The sequence below is a fragment of the Mobula birostris genome, chromosome 7, assembly GCF_030028105.1.
Source record: "Mobula birostris isolate sMobBir1 chromosome 7, sMobBir1.hap1, whole genome shotgun sequence".
Taxonomy (NCBI): domain Eukaryota; kingdom Metazoa; phylum Chordata; class Chondrichthyes; order Myliobatiformes; family Myliobatidae; genus Mobula; species Mobula birostris.
Genome location: NC_092376.1, coordinates 23,094,065 through 23,114,918, shown reverse-complemented (window position 1 = coordinate 23,114,918; position 20,854 = coordinate 23,094,065). Strand labels below are relative to the sequence as shown.

The following is a 20,854-nucleotide window of genomic DNA, read 5'->3' as shown; positions in this document are numbered from 1 at the left end:
AAATTCTCAACAGGATAGGCAGCATCTGAGAAAAAGAGGCACAGTGAAAGGTCAGAGAGCAAGGAAAGTGAGAAGTTTCAGAGAGGAAGTGGGAGAGGACAGATAGATCTCTGATGGAATGAGGCCAGGACTTCACAGGCGAACCCAATGTTTATAGAGGTGTTTGATTAATGAGGACAATTAGAAATTTGCCTCCTGATCTGCAGAGTTTCCAGTATTTTCAGTTTTTATTTCAGATTTCCAGAATCTGGATTTTGATTTTTTTTTCTTTAAAACTGACCACTTACATCTTGTTAATATATAAACAATGCATTTTGTTTCAGTGGGGAGAAAAGTAGAAATACTGAAAATGTGGTTTTAATTATGCAGATATACCTTAAGTCTATCATTGGCTTTGTTTAGCTGTGAGATCAAGTGTGTTTGTGTAATATAACACCCCAATTCTTGTTCTCAGTGCCCCTTCCAGTAAAGGTAAGCATGCCATTTGCCTTTTTCACCACCCTGTCTACCTGTATCACCACTTTCAGCAACTATGGACTTGTATTCCTTGATCTCTCTATTTACTAATTTACCCCCATCATTTACTTTGCAAGTTGGACTTTCCAAATGCCATTATTTTGCACTTAGCACCTGCCCCTTTCACTGCTGGTGTTTAGGGCAGCAATGAAGCTCCGCCATCTCTGCCTGTATTGGAGGATTCTTTGTTGCTGTTTCCATAACAATTGTCTTTTTTTGACCAGTCAGGGTTGCTAACACTGAGTTGAACCCCTGTACCTGGAGGACCAGTGGACCACTCTTAGTCTGGCCTCTACCCTTTGACCTACATGGCATGGATGACGCGACCAAGAGCCAAAGCACACGGCCCTGGCTCCAGCCAGCACAATGTAGCTCTTGGTGCCGTTGAGGCACGCAGGTCTCCAAACCCTATGACAAGGTGTGGTCCTCTTGGGGATATCTTGCATTTATTTGAGTTAAATTCCATCTGCTTTTCTTTTGCCTACTTTCCCAGTTGACCTACATCCTATAGTAACCTTAGACAATCTTCTCCACTGTCCTTCACACCACCAATTTTGGTGTCATCTACAAACTTATTAATAGTGGCACTAACATTCTCATCCAAGTCATTAATATGATTGGCAAACAACAAAGGATGCAGCACTAATCCCTGTGACACACCACTTGTCATTAGACTCAATTTGAAAAACAATTCTCCACTCCACTCTCTATCTCCTTAGGTATATTTACAGCAAACGTTGTTAGGTTCTTGATAAGTAAGGGTGTCAAAGGTTAGGGGGTTGAGAAGAATAATAAGGCTGAGAGGTCTAATTCTTCTCCTATGACTACAGTCCCTCCACCAAGCCAATGTTTCATCCAGTTGGCTAGTCACCCTGAATCCCATGTGATTTCATCTTCTAGACCAGTTTAACATATCGGACTTATTGATCATGGCAAATTGAAATTTGCCACAGATTGCGAAGTAGGAGGGGAAACTGATCGAATGAACTCCCTTCTTGCTGCAAAATTGTCAACACACACCTTAGAGCCGACTGATTTTGTTTCGCATTCAGACTATTGTGAACCGTCTGAATCCCGACACGGCTAACACGTAAGAACACGGCAGTCAAACAACGTTAATCAACCGGCTGTCTGCTGTCTGATTTTAATCTCTTCTTCTTAATAGATGCGTATCCGAACTCTGAGGTGATTTACATATGGACGAATGAAACGGATAAATCCGTGGTTGTTGCTGAGGACGGGTCTCGCCTGAATCAATACGATTTGTTAGGCCAAACGGTGGGAGATGAACTTATCAGATCAAGCACAGGTCGGTGAAGATTTTCACGGATATTTGCTCGTTGACACGAGGGAGCATCTTTATTTTAGTGTGGTATTTTTATTCGAACACAATTCTCGTTCATTTTTCTTCTTTATGCACACAATGCATATTGCTGGATTTATGCAGGTTGACTAAAGACCAAAATGATTATAAAAACAGATTTTTTTCAGATTTTCTAGGTGTACCGAAATGCAGAATACTCAGATGGTGCATCATCCGAGCATTTATGCATTTTAACCCAACTGTTGCGATCACGTAAAATTAAAACAGGTTACCAGACTGTATTTCTCCCCGTCCAACCAGTTTAAAAAAAACATGAAAGAAATAACAATACTGCATGACTGATTCCCATTTTCATTGAAGCATTGCTAGTTCATTGACAGCGCAATCCAAGTAGATAATTCCAATCCCGGGAATTCCCTCCTCCGCGAAACGACGTCACGTGTCGGCAATCTAATCCCCTATGAACCCGGATTACTTGTGACGTCATTCCTCTCGGAAGGTCCCCATTCCGATGGACTAATTTCCCGTGAAGACATTTCACCGTCACGTGTTACGGCGGCGTTACGTAATGCAATCTCACAGGTTAACACAGCTACTGTAGATAAAGGAGGCAACTTTATAACTATTGATATATGAAAGGGGAGAACAAATGTATTGCACTGCAATAAAACCGTTTTAAAGTCCGCAATAAAGCCGAGTATTACAAATAGGCAATAAAATAATTTGCATAACCAATACTAGTTTAAAACAATAATTATAGTGAAATTTGCAGATGGATTTAATTTCATCTCTTGGAAAAATAGAGGACTATGGGTAACCCTAAGTGATTTCTAAAGTAAGGACATGTTCGGCACAGCATTGTGGGCCGAAGGGCCTGTATTATGCTGTAGGTTTTCTGTGTTTCTATGTTTCATTTGCTAGATCAGAGGGGAATATAAACACACAGGGAGAACATTTTGCCACAGTTTTTGTTCCAGGGTTGGTTTTTAGTCTATCAGTATTAGTGCTGAGATAAATCACAGGCAGCTGACCCACTTCAGCCCCTGGTTTTAAAATGTTGTTTGCGAATATGAAGGCGAATGAACACAGTTTGTTACGACCTCCGCTGCATTTATCAATGTTGATCACGTGTATAATTATCCATGCTCTTGAGCCATTGATTTAAATTCGGGCATTTAATTAACAGGTGAGCAAACACTTCCATCTATCTAGCAGCATTAAATAAAAGATCGGAGTAAGGGATTAATACACTAAATCCCAGAGGATTTAACGTGTTCATGATCAAAGCTGCGAGCGCGCCTCCATCGGAAGGAATCTCACAACTCTAAGGTTGATGAACGCAGATATTAGTAACCTGTCTGATTCCCGCGTAACGAAGTCACTGCTACACAGAGCTAAACTTTTGAATTGACATTTTAAAGTCCAAACACACAACAGATCACTTCAAAGTTCAAAAGTTCGAAGTAAATGTATTATCAAAGTAAATATATGTCACCATATACAACCCTAAGATTCATTTTTGTGGGCAAACTCAAGATGTCCAATAACCATAATGGAATCAATGGAGAAGCGCACCAACAGGACGGACAACCAATGTACAAAAGACAACAAACTGTGCAAATACAAAAATGAAGGAAAACAAGTAATTATAGTAACAAATAAATAACCAATAAACATCGCGAGCTTGAGTCCTTGAACATAGGTTGTGGGAACAAGTGATGTTTGGTTCAAGATGGTTGAAGGGTAATAACTGTTCCTGAACCTGGTGGTGTGAGTCCCGAGGCTTCTTCCAGCGAGAAGCGAGCATAACTTTGGTGGTGGGGGTCCCTGAGGATGGATGCTGTTTTCCTGCGACAGCGCTCGGTCTGGATGTACTCTCCCCGTGATGGACTGGGCCGTATCTTCTTTAGGTAGGAGTTCCGTTCACGAGCATTGGTGTTGAAGACTGATGCACTCAGTCAATATACTCTCCACCACGCATCCAGAGAAGTTTGTCAACGTTTTAGATGTCTTGCCGCATCTTCGTAAACTTCAAAGGAAGTGGGGGCTGCTGATTTTTTTGTATCAATTAGATTATTTCTGGAGCAAACTCGATGGGCCGAGTGGCCTGTTTATGTTTTATGGTCTTATAAGTATGATTATTAGCCTCACTAGAGCATAGAAGAGTTTTAAATGTACGGAGTGAGCCGCGCTCCACCCTCGCATTCAAAGCAGATTTGACAATAATGTATTTACACTCTGTAAATCCCGTTAATCTTTTACCTACAGGAAAATAATCCTGGCTAAGAACACACGCGCTAACAATATAGGATGCTGGCGTCTGACTGATCTGCATCGTTAGCTATTTAGCAAAGCAAAAGCAGACAGTTCACAAATCATTTGAATTTTCCTAAAGTACACGTTCATACAGGCTGTTCCACTGCAGGCGTGCTGTGAATGTTTTCAGTGGTAATTTCCGATTTAAAATAGAGCCACTAGATTGATTTGAGCGAACAAGTCAGATTACAACTCGGAGATCTGTTACTTCGAGTCTCCCGAGAGTTTCCCCGGTACATTCCACAACACAGCCCCCTGCTCGCTCAGAACTTGCAAGTGAGCCGGCCCTTGCTCGTTCTCTCTAATATTACGGGCGCGAATGGTGAGCCGGTCCCATTATGTCGTGGCCAAGTGCCAGCACACAGCCAAGACGAGCCGCTACGAAGCCAAAATCAGCTGTACCAGGCAAGGACTTACCAATTAACAATCATGGCCGCGTTGTTATCTGCCACGAGTGGGAAATCTCCATTGACTTTTAACAAGAAAATGCAAAGCGTGAGACCGAGTGCTCCTAAATACATTCTTCGTGATGCGGGCTCTTTTTTAGAAGTAACGACTTCAGAATAAATTGGAATAGGCCGTCCCAAATATGCATGGCCAAATCATCTGTGGGATGTGGTACATCCTGACCTTCGGCCCTTCCCAGTCGTCCTGGTGCCCAATTATACCATGGGGTGAAACTCCCACAGGTTAGAGGTTTTTGATAGGGGTACTTGCTTTAGATGTTTCTAGAAACGATATTATAACACCTACAAGTTGCTCACGTCAAAAAGCTCAGCTGTTAATGATGTGCAGAGACGAATCTGTGCGGATAGACCAGGCACTGCTCGGTCACAGATTGCGGCCGGGGATTAATAGGAACTAGAAATCGGATTTCCAGAAGAGAGCACCAGTCATCAATGGCTTTTGTGTGGTTCATCAGCTCCTTATTGGACACAGATCAGAAGTGAGCTCAGCGGACACAAGGTTAAACGTGTTATATCAAGGCTGTTTCTTAAAGAAACAAAGAAACCCGTCAGTGCTTAAAAAAGATGACACTCGGCATTTAGTGTAATAGAGGTTTGTTTAAAGGCGGTGTTTATTCACCGGGGAGAAAGAACAATATTATTTTAAGTGAGGCATTTTTTCCCAATAGTGGACTTTCTTTGGTGGAAGTTACAGCAAAGGTTCTGCAAAATACACCCACCAAAGTGTGTAAAAAGTGAGCGCTTTCTGGGACGCAATGAAGAAGGTGATGAACCCTCGCCGCCTTGTTGACACCTCGTTACAACGCGCTCTAATTGAATCCCCCTCTAGGAAGCTCTCTCTGTTTCCGTCTGACTGCTTCTAGACTGCTTTCCTCGACTCTCGTTGCGAAAAAAAAACTATAGTTTATTCTCAGATTGTCGCTCAGCGAAGTTAGTTGGTTTGCAATGATAAGCAGATGATAGTTCTCTGGCATCTACCCGTAAACACGGCTGAAGTGTCAGGGACACTCCCTCAAATGTGGATTAGGCTATTCCCTTATAAATCAAACTATGTGACTTGTAAATTCCGACCAACGAAGCGCATGTTACCTGAATGAATGAAATTATAGCTTTGCTGAACCTTCTCACGCACGCCGTTTGCTTACAATGGGCCAATTAATTGAAGGGCATTCTAATGTAATATACGGCAGTGCTCTGGTAATCCGGCACGCTTGGGACTTTGGTACCGGAAGCTTAAAGATGTGCAGAATAAGTTTCTTTTTTACAGTGGTAGGTGCGTGGAACAGGCTGCCAAGAGGATTGATGGAAGTAGATACAACGGTGATGTTTAAGAGGCTGTTTTACACATGAATGAATGTGGGCACGTGGCCAAGTGGTTAAGGCATTGGACTAGAGACCTGAAGCTCGTGAGTTCGAGCCCCAGCCGCGGCAGCGTGTTGTGTCCTTGAGCAAGGCACTTAACCACACAGTGCTCTGCGACGACACCGGTGCCAAGCTGTATTGGCCCTTGCCCTTCCCTTGGACAACGTCGGTGTCATGGAGAGGGGAGACTTGCAGCATGAGCAACTGCCGGTCTTCCATACAACCTTGCCCAGGCCTGTGCCCCCTGGAGAGGAGAAAACTTTCCAAGTGCAGTTCCATGGTCTCGCAAGACTAACAGATGCCTTTATACATATGAATATGCAGGAAGGAGAGAATATTTTAATTCGGCACCAACAGTGAGTCCAAAGGCCTCCTCCTGTGACGCACAATGCACAGTGCAGTTCTGTGTTCAGTTGAAATGACCCAGTAATTTCAGCAAGCTGAAAGGAAGCATAAGAAACAAGGTCCCTGTAAACTCCGAGGAGCGCGGGGAACAGAACCAGATGCATGAAGGAAATCGAGGAACGACGATTCCAGTGAGTGGGAAGACATAGCAGGAATTGAGATGGGCCAGGAGGGAAAGTGGCATACATCACCTGGTGATCTGGATTACCCAGACTGTTGAGCCCAAATTATTGGTATTTTAATGGTAAATTAAAGATTAGCTTTACTTGTCACATGTACAATGAAATGTGCCATTTGCGTCAAATCAGCAGGGAATCAGCAGCCCACAAGTGTCGTCACATCTCTGGCGCCAGTATAGCAAGTCTACAACTCACTAACCCAAATTTGTAAGTCTTTGGAATTATTTCCTGCATTTTGATTTTTATTTTATTTCCAGCACTTGGAGTATTTTGTTGCAATAATTTAGCTGTTATTGCATTAAAAAGCTTATTTATATGTTGCAGATTTCTGGGTTTTATGGTGTGTTGTGCAATTGAAAAATTCCAGTTTTTGTGTTTCCAGAATGTATAAAGTTCTTTATCTCCTCCTTACCCTCTCCTCCCTTCACTACTGGTCACAGGAAATTTTGGAGGAATTCACCAGGTCAAACAGCATCTATGGAGGGGAATAAACTGTCAACAAGCCAAGGATGGTGGTCTGACAGAGTAGATGATAGAGGCAGGTACAATTGCAATGATTAATAGGCATTTATATAGGTACGGTATCTGAATAGGAAAGGTTTAGATGGGATGGGGCCAAATGCAGGCAAAAGGAACTAGCTCAGGTAGGCAACGTGGTTGGAATGGTAGAGTGGGATCAAAGGGCCTGTGTCCATGCTGCATAAATCCATGGCTCTGAGTAGTTGAAAATGTTGCAAATATGGTTTGTGGAATTCATGCAGAAAAATGGGTTTGGAGTAAGTTCTGTCACAATATTTTGAATGATAGAACAAGCACAAGGGCTTTTGCTGTTTATGTTCTTCCCTCCAATTGCTTATGGGTAACTAGGTTAATTGATCACGTGTGTAACCAGGTGGCACTGGCTTCTTGGACCTGAAGGCCCTGTTACTGTGTTGTATCTCCAAATAGTTTTTAAAATAAATAAATAAATAGAAAGGGTAAGGTTACATGGGGCTGCTTGTCTATACATTGAACCCAACAGCCTGTCAGATGTGACATAAGGATTTCACCATGGATAAAAGGCCTGCGGTGGATTACAGTAAACAAAGAGAACTGTGGAATACAGTTCTCTACACAGGCTCCTTCTACAAGGCTAGATGCTAAGTAAACTCCAATGCGCATGCAATTCTGTCATATACCTTCTTCCTGCTAATTGCAAGCTTCAGATTCTCAAAATGAAGTGAAGTCAAAATGAAAAGGAAGTGGAGCGTTACAAACTGAGGACATCAATGTTTGAACTTCTCATCTTGGAGAAATGGAAATTGCCTCTTGCGTTCTTACACAGCTAATTGAATCACTTGACTTTCATCATCCAGTTCAGAAGGATGGGTTTCTGAATTGGTCTAGGTTCTAAATAATTCTGATACCACTGTGTGTCAGGAAACAAATCATTATGTAAGGTGAGTTAAGAAAGTGGCTGCTTTCTGCTAAACAAGATTTGACAAAATATAGTCCCTCTCCTGTTCCCTCCCCTTCACTGATGATTTTTTTTCCTTGTATGTTCACTCTTTTGTGTTACAGGTGATTATGTGGTAATGACAGCACATTTCCATCTGAAGAGAAAAATTGGCTATTTTGTCATCCAAACATACCTCCCCTGCATCATGACTGTTATCTTATCCCAGATGTCATTCTGGTTGAACAGAGAATCTGTCCCCGCCAGAACAGTGTTTGGTAAGTTTATATATCTTTAGGATACGTGTGCATTCATGTAAAGCTCATTGAATTTTAGACAAGTGGTATTTTGTAACAATTTTCACATTTTCTGCTGACAACTTAGCTCTTTTTTTAAAATTTGCTGGGAAATTAATTTTATCGTGTTCGTCTTTTCTCTTTGACTCACCATTGTGGTTAGGAAAGGAGTGGAGGAAAGATTGAAACTACAAAGTCAACGTGGAGTTTATTGTCAAATACACAAGTACATATGTGCGTAGATGCAGTGAAAAACTTGCTTGCAGCAGCACGGTGGGCACATAGTAACCACACCACCATCCCTTTTACCTCCTTCTCTATCTTTATTAAAGAATCAAAACTCTTGAACATATAATCAGCCATTCCTGTGCCTTTCTTGACCAGGTCTCTGTTATGTCTTTTGCTATAACATCATAGTTTCATATATAGATCCATGCTCTAATTTCATCACCCTTCCCATAATACTCCTAGCATTAAAATATACACACATCACCACGGTCTGTGTATTGTGTCTATTGATTGGTTCTTGCCTATTCTTACTAGTCATGACATCTACTTTCCTCTCAATCCCTCAGCTTTCTGACCTGGTGCTCTTGTTTCCATTCCCCTGACAAACTAATTTAAACCTTCACAAGCTGTACTGGTGAACTTCCTGGCCAGAATGCTGGCTTCTCCCCAGTTATGGTGCAAACTATTCCTCTTATATATAAGTCATCCATGACCAAGAGGAGGTTCCAATAATCCAAGGATCTGAAACTCTGCCCTCTGCACCAAATGCTCAGTCACACGTTTGTCTGTTCTGTCTTTCTATTTCTCACCTTGACTATCATGTGGCACTGGGAGTAATCCAAAGATAGCTATCTTCAGGGTCCTGCTTTTGCGGAAAGAAAGACTGGGGGAAAAATATCCAAAATGCAATGTCCTTGCCTATTACCTGGCTGCACTAAGATTAGTTCTGTTGTTGATCCATTGGTTGGGATCATAATTTGTATGTTATCATAACACAAATGAAGGATGGTGATGAATTTCTGAAAAGGCTCATTTTCTCTCTGATCACGGGATAAAATGCTTTAATAAGGTTGAGAAAGTCCAGGTAACATGTTTGGTGCCTCTCCCTACATTTCTCCTTCCATTATTATATGGTGATGATCATGATTTGGGAAGCAGTTCTTCAGGGTGGGGGCAGTTAATGAGAAGCCCACTGTGACATTCTCTGTGGCTGACCACAGGAAAACTCCCTGGTCAGATATGTCCTCTTTCTTTAAGATGATCATGGTTCCAAAGTCTCTGAGGTCTCCTGCCTCCTTCCCAGATGTGGATGATCAAACTGTGAATTTATGACTGAAGGTTCTTGAGTTTTGGAACTTCAGCAAGGAAACATGGTGACCATTTGTCTTTCTGATGAATGGAAATAAGCCTATAATGAATATACTACTGTGGGATGGTGTCAAGGACACGTACATCAAGGAAAAAGTCAACAATCCATTACATACCAATCTAGCAATGATTATTTTAAACTTTATTTGTTATTCCAGACTCTTCCAAAGCCAGAAATAAGCCTGTGTTACCTGAAAATATCTTTTAGCATAACAGTGCAATTGGTAAAACCACACTTGGCGTATTGTGAACAGTTCTGTTCACCTAGCAATAGGAAAGATGTTCTTAAGCAGGATAGGGGGCAGAAAAGATTCATGATGGTGTTGCCAAAAATGGAATAAGGCCGGAGAGGCTGGGACTTTTATCCCTGGAGCACAGAGGCTAGAAGTTGACTTTGCAGAAGTATATTAAATCATCAATAACGTGGATGGTCACAATTAATTTCTCAGGTTAGGAGAGTCTAAAACCTGCTGACATACACTCAGTGACCACTTAATTAGGTACACCTGTACACCTGCTCTTTAATATAAATATGTAATCAGTCAATCATGTGACAACCAATCAATGCAGGCACACACGGTTAAGCGGTTCAATTGTTGTTCAGATCAAACATCAGAATGGGGAAGAAATGTGATCTAAGTGACTTTGACTATAGAATGATTGTTGGTGCCAGATGGGGTGGTTTGAGTATCTCAGAAATTGCTGATCTCCTAGGATTTTCTTGCACAATGGTCTCTAGAATTTCAGAGAATGATGCAAAAATCACCTATAATTCTGTGTGCTGAAACACCTTGTTAATGAGAGAAGTCAGAGGAGAATGGCCAGACTGGTTCAAGTTGACGGCAAGGCAACAGTAATTCAAATAACCAAGCATTACAACAGCGGTGTGCAGAAGAGCATGTCTGAATGTACAGATCGAACCTTGAAGTGAATGGCTACAGCAGCAGAAAACAATGAACATACACTCAGTGGCCACTTAATAGGTACAGAACATACCTAATAAAGTGGCCACTGAATATAGATATAAGGTGAGAGGGGCAGTATTTAAAGGGACCAGAATGGAAATGTTTTCAGAGGGTGATGAGTACATGGAGCGAGCCAGCAGAGGAAGATTTAGAGGTGGGTACAGGTCAACTTTAAAACAACTACATGGATAGAAAATGTTTAGAATGATATGGGCCAAGTACAGGCAAATGGGACAAGCTCAGGTGGACATCTTAGTGTGGATGAGAATGTCTCCTTGATTTATAACTCTCTGACTCTATGAGGCAGGGCACAGGGAGGAACAGGACTGGGAAAATTCTAGCCTGACATTTGACTCTGGTTATTTGTGGGCCTTCAGCGATCCTACGTTTGGGGATGGTTGTCCGGAAAGGCACAGAGCACCATTCTTATAGCATATAATGAAGTACTACTGATTCTAAAGCAACCACTGAAGTAGACTTACCTGCCAGACTGTTGAGTTTACTTCAGACTTGGCTGCCCTTATAGTTTTTTGTTCCTCTCAGGCATTTTCCGTGTCAACCCAGCAAGAGTTAATAATGGTCTTGTTCTCTTCAGAGCCTTTCCTCAGAGCTTCAGAAGATCTTGCTACCTTGCTGCTTAAATTCTACATTATTACTATTTCTGCTTTACAAGTTGCTGCTACACCAGTTCAAATGTGAACCTGAAGTTATATTAATAGGTTGTCCTTGAAAAATTGGATTTAAACAGCACATCACCATTTGACTAAATCTCCCAAAGAGCTGTCAGGTCCACACAGTATCTATCAACAGCAGGACATTCAATCATTAGCACGAAAGCTTACCCATGAAGAATGTTCATCTCTGGGAGGTATTTATTTCTCCTGATTCATAGAATTTTCCTTTTGTTTGGCTAGAACATAATAATTTGCAGATCACTGATCCACTGTGTCATGACGTAATGTGCCCAAGTTAATAGTATGTAGCTTGGTTATAATGTTTCTTGTTGTGGCTACATGCAGATTGATCAAGCAGGAAGGATTTCATGGAAGTATATTTACTGTTAAATTGCAGTAAATTCAAGAATATTCAAGTAGGACATAATTCATGAAACTACATCTCTATTACTTACTGGTAAACTGAGAAGAATTGTCAGTGCAGGATAGGGGAACTTCAGGCTAGGGGTACCTCCTGTAGCTAATAAAGTGGCCACTGAGTGTATGTTTGTGGACTTCTACTGCTGAATCTCACCCACTTCAAGGTTCAATGTGTTGTACATTCAGGGATGATCTTCTGCACGTCACTGTTTTAACATGTGGTCATTTGAGTGAAAGCAATTGACTGAATCCAGTGAGGTATTGGATGGCATTGTTAAAACTAGTAGTAAATGTAGTGGGATTACTCAAGTCAAATATGATGTTATCCAAAGGGGGTTAATATTGGTGGATCTTCAGGTGGCTGTTGAGGCTGATCTGAGATCTACATATCTCCTGATGACCCTACCAGGAGCTAAGTGCCAGATGCGAAATTCCAGATGGCATCGCTCTTGGGATCTCAGGAACTCATATGCATCTCCATCATGACAAGGTGACGATCCTTGGAGGAGTGTTTAATCTACACCTCAGCAAAGAATAGGGCTTGAGGGGAAATGGAGGACATTTTGGGATGAAATGTATTTTTTCCCAAAGGCGATAGAACTCCAATATTATTGATGTTCTTGTGACCCAGGTTAAATGGTGAAATAGGTACATTTATTGGGCAGAGTCACTGATGACCTTGATATAAGTAGTCAAACCATTTAACTGACAGATTATTGCAAAGTCTAGCTTTATAGAACTCTAGTTTGGCCATATCTGGAGTATTGCATACAGAACTGGTTGCCCCATGATAGGAAGAATGATCAGAGTTCAAAATTCAAAGTAAAGTTTACTGTCAGAGTACATACATGTCACCACATACAACCCTGAAATTATTTTTCCTGTGGGCATACTTAGCAAATCTTTAGAACAGTAACTGTAAACAGGATTAATGATCAACAAACTGTATGAGCGGATGCAAATATAAATAAAATAAACAGCAGTAAATAACGAGCATGAAATAATAAGATAAAGAGTCCAGAAGGTGAGACAATTGGTGGTGGGAACACCAGAAGTAGAATGAATGTAGTTATCCCCGTTTGTTCAAGAGCCTGATGGTTGAGGGGTAGTAACTGTTCTTGAAGCTGGTAGTGCAAGTTCTGAGGCACTTGTGCCTTCTACCTTATGTCAACAGCAAGAAAAGAGCATGGCCTGGGTAGTGAGGATCTTTGATGATTGGGTGCTGCTTTTCTATAGCAATGTTTCATGTAGATGGGCTCAATAGTTTGGAGGGCTTTACCCATGATGCAGCGGGCTGAATCCACTACCTTGTTTTCTCTGGAGCACTGGAGGCTGAGGGAAAATCTGATGGGTAGAAGATTTTGAGAGGCGTAGATAGAGTAGACAGACAGTATCTTTTTCCCAGCGTCAAAATGTCTAGTACCAGAGGGCAGCATTGAAGGTGAGAGGGAGTAATTTTAAAGAGATGTGAGTGATAAGGTTTTTTTACACAGAAAGTGGCGGATGCCTGGAATGCACTGCTTGAGGTGATGGTAGAGGCAGCTACATTAGGGACTTTTAAGATACACTTAAAGAGAAATGAATGTGAGGGAAATGGAAGGATATGAACATTGTGTAGGCAGAAGTGGTTAGTTTGGTTGGCCATTTGATGACAAATTTAATTGGTTTGGCATACCATTGTGGGCAAACGGACTTGTTCCAGTGCTGTACTGTTCTGTGTTCTTAATGACAAATAGAACTAAACTGACAGGAATCAAAATCACAGACCATGGACCTCACCAACTCCAATCCCAGCCATTTTCAGGAATCACAAAAGCCTATAACCCCAAATATGAAAGGAATAAATTTAGATGCAAAAGCATTTCAACTTTTTTTTTATAGTTTGGCACTAAGCATTAAATATTAAGGTGCTGCAGTGAGCGTGGTTAATTAGAAGATTCAACTGTTACATTACCGATGCTTTGCTTAAGCAGCAATTAGGATGCTGTATTTTCATTAATTATAACTAATATTCAAGAATGAAGTTATTAAAAAGGTGTGTAGTAATTGCAAAGATGTTTATGGAAATGGAAAAATAGGAATAGTTTAATTTTAATTAAATACTGAAGCTCAGAACTTCAACGTTTCATTCATTATAGTTTTTGTTTGAAGTAGTAGTTTTTTCAATAATGTCGCATTGCAATAGTCCATAACTCATTTAATTTGATGGCAGGCTGCCAGCAGCATGACTGTTGTTAATGTTATTTGCATCCCTGTGCAGAATGACTGAAAGGTTGGGAGATAAACATCACCAGATTAACCCTTTCTGCTGAATATATTGAATTCTACTTGTCAAGTGGCAGGACATAGAACAGTCATTGGAATAACATGCACAAAATGCTGGAGGAACTCAACAGGTCAGGGAGCATCTGTGGAAAGGAATAAAAAGTCAATGCTTTTGGTTAAGGACTGAAAAAGAAGGTGGAAGAAGCCAAAATAAGAAGGTGGGAGGAGGGGAAGGAGTACAAGCTAGAAGGTGATATAGAGGAGGTTACATGCAATGTCCTCAATGTTCCTTTCTCTACATTGGTGAGACCCAGCGTAGGCTGGAGGACCACTTTGTTGAACACCTTCACTCCATCCACATCAAGCAGGATTTCTCAGTGGCCAACCAGTTTAAACAACAACTGATTATTCCTCTCCATAGATGCTGCCTGACCTGCAAAGATCCTCCAGCATTTTGTATGTTTTATTAAGGATTCCCAGCATCTGCAGAATTTCATGTGTTTAGTCTTTGGAATGACTGTTTCCTCAAAATTCCTATCATGTCAGAAACATAGAAGCATAGAGTCATAGAATCACACAGCGTGAAGGCATGCCCTTCAGCCCAAATGGTCCATGCTGACCAACATTTCAATCTGAGCTAATCCCATCTGCCTGTGTTTGGCTCGTATCCTAAACTTTTCCTATCCATGTACCTGTCTAACTACCTTTCAGATGTAGTTAATGTACCTGTCTCAACCACTTTCTTCAGCAGCTCATTACATGTACTGACCACTCTCTGGGTAAAAAAGTTGCCCCTCAGGTTCCTACTAAATCTCTCCCCACACCTTAATCCTAGGTGCGTTTGTTCTTGATTTCCCCAATGCTGGATAAAAGACTGCGTGCATTCATCCTTTCTATAGTCCTCAAAATTTGATATACTTCTTCAGTGGTTCCCAACCTTTTTATGCCATGGACCAATACTATTAAGCAAGGTGTCCATGAACCCCAGAATGGGAATCCCTGAATCATCTCTTTCTCTTACACTCCAATGGAAAAGTCCAGGCTACGTAAGCCTTCTCCAAATCTCAAGTCCCTCAAGTCTCAGCAACATTCTCATAAAACTCTTTTGCATTCTTTCAAGCATAATGACATCTTCCCTATAAAGGGGTAACCAAAACCGAAAACAATATTTCAAACACAGCCTCATCAAAGTGGCCCCACTTTCATTGTTCATCTAAAAGTAAATACCGACTAATTTAGGAAGTGATATGTCTTTTTGGGAAACCTGACAACCCACAAGCTATTATTTCATTGAAGTGTTTTGTCAGTAAGCAGAAACAGTAAATTGCATTTGCAGGATGACCAAAAGAGTAAACAATGACTCTCTACTATTTTTTTTGAAAAGAGTAATAGACCAATCTAAGATCAACTAACAGAACAGAATATTTTAAGCAAATGCTTAAATATAAAGGCGAATCAGATATCAGAAATAAAACTTTAAATGCTCCTGAGCTTTTCTGATAACGTGAAACGATTGATGAAGTTGGGGAAAAAATTGACACAAGATGGTGAGAAATGAATCTTGAGATACAGTACATCCTAGGATATGCTGGGACACATCATCAATGATGTAACCAGGGGTCATGAGGTGTTTTGGGTCTTACAACATCAGATACCCTCGTCCAGGTGACCCATCCAAGGTTGATCAGGCCTTGGCTCGTGTCCCAGCAGCTTTGGTCCAAGGGCTACAACTTTTCATCCATGACCACCTGGAGGCTTTCTCAGCAGCTCCTGTGATGGTCCTGATGGGTCTTCACCTAAATGCCAAGAAGAAAATGAGTTCTGCAGAGCGAGCGGTCAGCATACTGTCTACACCCCATCTCTAAAGGCAGAAAATTGGTAACAGGATGAACGATTCCCCTGATGTGCCGCTAGTATAACAGCTGGCAGGGATTAGATGCAGAATAAAGCCCGCACTATTTGTTATGATTCTGATTCATTCATCACTGCTTACTGTACTTGATTTGGTATTGGGAAATTAACCTGGTTAGGTATCAGATCTCTCAGTGGGAGAGCATTTTGGAGATAGTGATCATAATTCTATCTCCTTTACAATAGCATTGGAAAGGGATAGGAACAGACAAGTTAGAAAAGCGTTTAATTGGAGTAAGGGGAATTGTGAGGCTATCAGGCAGGAAATTGGAGACTTAAATTGGAAACAGATGTTCTCAGGGAAAAGTACGGAAGAAATGTAGCAAATATTCAGGGGATTCTGCATAGGTACGTTCCAATGAGACACGGAAGTTATGGTAGGGTACAGGAACCATGGTGTGCAAAGGCTGTAATAAATCTAGTCAAGAAGAAGAGAAAAGCTTACAAAAGGTTCAGAGAGCTAGGTAATGTTAGAGATCCAGAAGATTATAAGGCTAATAGGAAAATAGGAAGGACCTTAAGAAGAAAATTAGGAGAGTCAGAAGGGGCCATGAGAAGGACTTGGCGGGCAGGATTAAGGAAAACCCCAAGGCATTCTACAAGTATGTGAAGAGCAGGAGGATAAGACATGAAAGAATAGGACCAATCAAGTATGACAGTGGGAACGTGTGTATGGAACCGGAGGAAATAGCTGAGGTACTTAATGAATATTTTACTTCAGTATTCACTGTGGGAAAGGATCTTGGTGATTGTAGTGATGACTTGAAGCAGACTGAAAAGCTTGAGCATGTTGATATTAAGAAAGAGCTTTTGGAAGGCATCAATTTGGATAAGTCACCGGGACCAAATGAGATGTACCCCAGGCTACTGTGGGAGGCGAGGGAGGAGATTGCTGAGCCTCTGTCAATGATCTTTGCATCATCAATGGGGACGGGAGAGGTGCCAGAGGATTGGAGGGTTGTGGATGTTGTTCCTTTATTCAAGAAAGGGAGTAGAAATAGCCCAGGAGATTATAGACCAGTGAGTCTTACCTCAGTGGTTGGTAAGTTGATGGAGGAGATCCTGAGAGGCAGGATTTATGAACATTTGGAGAGGTATAATATGATTAGGAATAGTCACATGGCTTTGTCAAGGGCAGGTCGTGCCTTACGAGCCTGATTAAATTTTTAAAGGATGTGACTAAATACATTGATGAAGGAAGAGCAGTAGATGTAGTGTATATGGATTTCAGCAAGGTATTTGATAAAGTACCCCATGCAAGGTTTATTGAGAAAGTAAGGAGGCATGGGATCCAAGGGGACATTGCTTTGTGGATCCAGAACTGGCTTGCACACAGAAGGTTGTTATTCAAAGTGGTTGTAGACTGGTCATATTCTGCATGGAGGTCAGTCACCAGTGGAGTGCCTTAGGGATCTGTTCTGGGACCCTTACTCTTCGTGATTTTTATAAATGACCTGGATGAAGAAGTGGAGGGATGGTTAGTAAGTTTGCTGATGACACAAAGGTTGGAGGTGTTGTGGATAGTGTGGAGGGCTGTCAGAGGTTGCAGCAGGACATTGATAGGATGCAAAACTGGGCTGAGAAGTGGCAGATGGAGTTCAACCCAGGTAAGTGTGAAGTGGTTCATTTTGGTAGGTCAAATATGATGGCAGAATATAGTATTAATAGTAAGACTCTTGGCAGTGTGGAGGCTCAGAGGAATCTTGGCATCCAAGTCCATAGGACACTCAAAGCAGCTGCGCAGGTTGACTCTGTGGTCAAAAAGGTGTATGGTGTATTGGCCTTCATCAATCGTGGAATTGAATTTAGGAGCTGAGAAGTAATGTTGCACCTTTATGGGATCCTGGTCAGACCCCAATTGGAGTACTGTGCTCAGTTCTGGTCGCCTCACTACAGGAAGGATGTGGAAGCCATAGAGAGGGTGCAGAGGAGATTTACAAGGATGTTGCCTGGATTGGGGAGCAAGCCTTATGAGAATAGGTTGAGGAACTTGGCCTTTTCTCCTTGGAGCGACGGAGGATGAGAAGTGACCCGATAGAGGTGTGTAAGATGATGAGAGGCATTGATCATGTGGATAGTCAGAGGCTTTTCCCCAGGGCTGAAATGGTTGTCACAAGAGGACACAGGTTTAAGGTGCTGGGGAGTAGGTACAGAGGAGATGTCAGGGGTAAGCTTTTACTCAGAGAGTGGTGAGTGCGTGGAATGGCAGACATCCCACCCTGCAAAAACTAATTTCAGGGAGGTAGCGCCATCAGTTTGTGGGAGACTCCCGGAACTTCCGGGAGAGGTGGGATGTCTGCAATAGAGCAGCTCCTTAGCAGCTAGCCAGCTTGTTTAAATAACGTTAGCTATGCTAATGAACGAATGACACCTGTTAAACTCACCTCAACATGTCTTTTACAGTCTTAACCCACCATGGGCAATAGAAAAGTCACTGTTTTGCAAACAGTGCAGCGAGCAACACTGTCATTATTTTTGACCCCTATTAGGCAGGGGTACACTTTAGTGTAGTCTGGGGTGACGTATGTTTTATATTTTCTTTTTTTGGAACACTCTGCCATGGTGTTTTCCCTCTCCCCCTCTCCCCCTCTCCCCCTCTCCCCCTCTTCCCCCTCTCCCCCTCTCCCCCTCTCCCCCTCTCCCCCTCTCCCCCTCTCCCCCTCTCCCCCTCTCCCCCCCTCCCCCTCTCTCTCCCTCTCTCTCTCAAAAAAATGAGTTTCCGGGATATTGTATATAATTTGCGGGCATCAGGCAGCCACTGTTAATATGCGGGAGAGTCCTGGAACTTCCGGGAGAAGTGGGATGTCTGGAATGGGCTGCCAGCAATGGTAGTGGAGGTGGATACGATAGGGTCTTTTAAGAGACTTTTGGATAGGTACATGGAGCTTAGTAAAATAGAGGGTTATTGGGAAGCCAAGTAATTTCTAAGGTGGTGACATGTTCGGCACAACTCTGTGGGCTGAAGGGCTTGTATTGTGCTGTAGGTTTTCTATGTTTCTATCACATTTTCCTCCAAAATGTTTTAGACTCCAATCTCAGAAGAGTATTCTGGTGATACTGCTTAAACTTTGGACAATTATCATTAATAACTACAAGGGAGTATAGTTGGATTCAAAGTCAATTCATTGAGGTAAAAATGGCTCACTCTATTCTGCGCATTGATGACACTAGTTTTTATTAATTTACCAATGTGAACTTATGACCATATTTCTTAAATGTTGCTATCGGTTACAGTCTATTTAGTCCTACATAAAATAGTGCTCCACAGACTTGAAGACTCAATAATAAGACCATAAGATATAGGAGCAGAATTAGGCCAATTGGCCCATCAAGTCTGCTCCGCCAATCCATCATGGCTGATCCATTTTGTCTCTCAGCCCTAATCTCCTGCCTTCTCCCCGTATCCCTTCATGCCCTGACCAATCAAGAGTCTACAACTTCTACCTTAAATTTTCATAAAGAGTTAGTCTGCACAGTTGCCTGTGGCAAAGAATTCCATAGATTCACCACTCTCTGGCTTAAGAAATTCCTCCTCACCTCTGTCTAAGAGTAACTCCTCTATTCTGACACTGTGTCCTCTGGTCTGACACTCCCATCATAGGAAACATCCTCTCCTCTCCACATCCACTCTATTAAGCCTTTCAACATTCAATAGGTTTCAATGAGGTTAGCCCTCATTCTTCTGAATTCTAGTGAATACAGGCCCAGAGGCATCAAACACTCTTCAGGTGACAAGCAGTTCAATTCTGAAATAAATTTCCTGAAACTCCTTTGAACCCTCTCCAGATTCAGCACATCCTTTCTAAGATAAGGGGCCCAAAACTGCTCACAATACTCTGAATGAGGCCACACCAGTGGTTTATAAAGCCTCAACATTGCATCCTTGCTTCTATATTCTAGTCCTCTTGAAATTAATGCTAACATCACATTTGCCTTCCTCACCACTGACTCAACCTGCAAGTTAACCTTTAGGGAATCCTAGACAAAGATTCCCAAGTCCCTTTGACCTCAGATTTTTAATTTTCTCTCCATTTAGAAAACAGTCTACCTTTTTATTTTTTTCTACCAAAGTGCATGACCATGCACTTCTCGACACTGCATTCCATCTGCCACTTTTTCGTCCGTTCTCCTAATCTGTCTAAGGCCTTCTGTAGCCTCTCTACTTCTTAAAAACTACCTACCTCTCTACCTATTCATATCGTCCACCAACTTTGCATCAAAGCCATCAATTCCATCATCCAAGTTTATGACATACAACGTAAATGGAATTGATCCCAACACAAACCCCTGTGGAACACCACTAGTTACCACAGCCCACCAGAAAAGGCTCCCTTTATTCCCACTCTTTGCCTCCTGCCAATCAGCCACTGCCTTATCCATGCTCGAATCTTTCCTATGATACCATGGGCTCTTCAGAATAATCAGAATTATGATCCTTATCAATATTCAGATCATTTATTAGTCCCTTATTAATATGCTTTAAAGAGATGTACATTTGTTTTGAGTTAATGCCACTTTCTGACAAAACCCAAGTATATTAAGACTGGAAAATTGAAGGTAAGTCTAATTGGTGCCAGTGGTGTTATCCTCTTCTGCAATATTTCTTCTGTTCCACCAGATCTGACTTGCATCACTTGCTCTCATCACAAGATGCCATATGTTTCTGCACCAAACAGCAATGAATAATGTGTAACCGAGAGGGACAGATTGCTCATGTATATGCAGTACTGTGTAAAAGCCTTGAGCACACATATATATAGTTAGAGTGCCTAAGACTTTTGCACAGACTGTATTTGTCAACGTGGAGCCAAAAGAGTTTGTAAATCTAGCAGGAGCAAAAGGTGTTGGGAATAGCGAGGTGGACCACCATAGGAAGGGTGTGAGATAACTAGGAGGGGGGGTTGGCATGGGTACAGACACACCCAGACTTGAGACACCAGGC

At 41.8% G+C, this 20,854-nt stretch overlaps 1 protein-coding gene across 1 annotated transcript in view; it reads left to right on the top strand.

Annotated features, from left to right (window-relative positions):
* The window catches only part of gabra5 (gamma-aminobutyric acid type A receptor subunit alpha5), an 82,724-nt gene that overhangs the window by 48,598 nt on the left and 13,272 nt on the right, over positions 1 to 20,854 (top strand). Inside the window, exons 6-7 of the mRNA XM_072264213.1 lie at positions 1,682 to 1,825; positions 8,130 to 8,282. Coding sequence (XP_072120314.1) covers positions 1,682 to 1,825; positions 8,130 to 8,282 — 297 coding nt within the window. The remainder of the gene's footprint in view (positions 1 to 1,681; positions 1,826 to 8,129; positions 8,283 to 20,854) is intronic.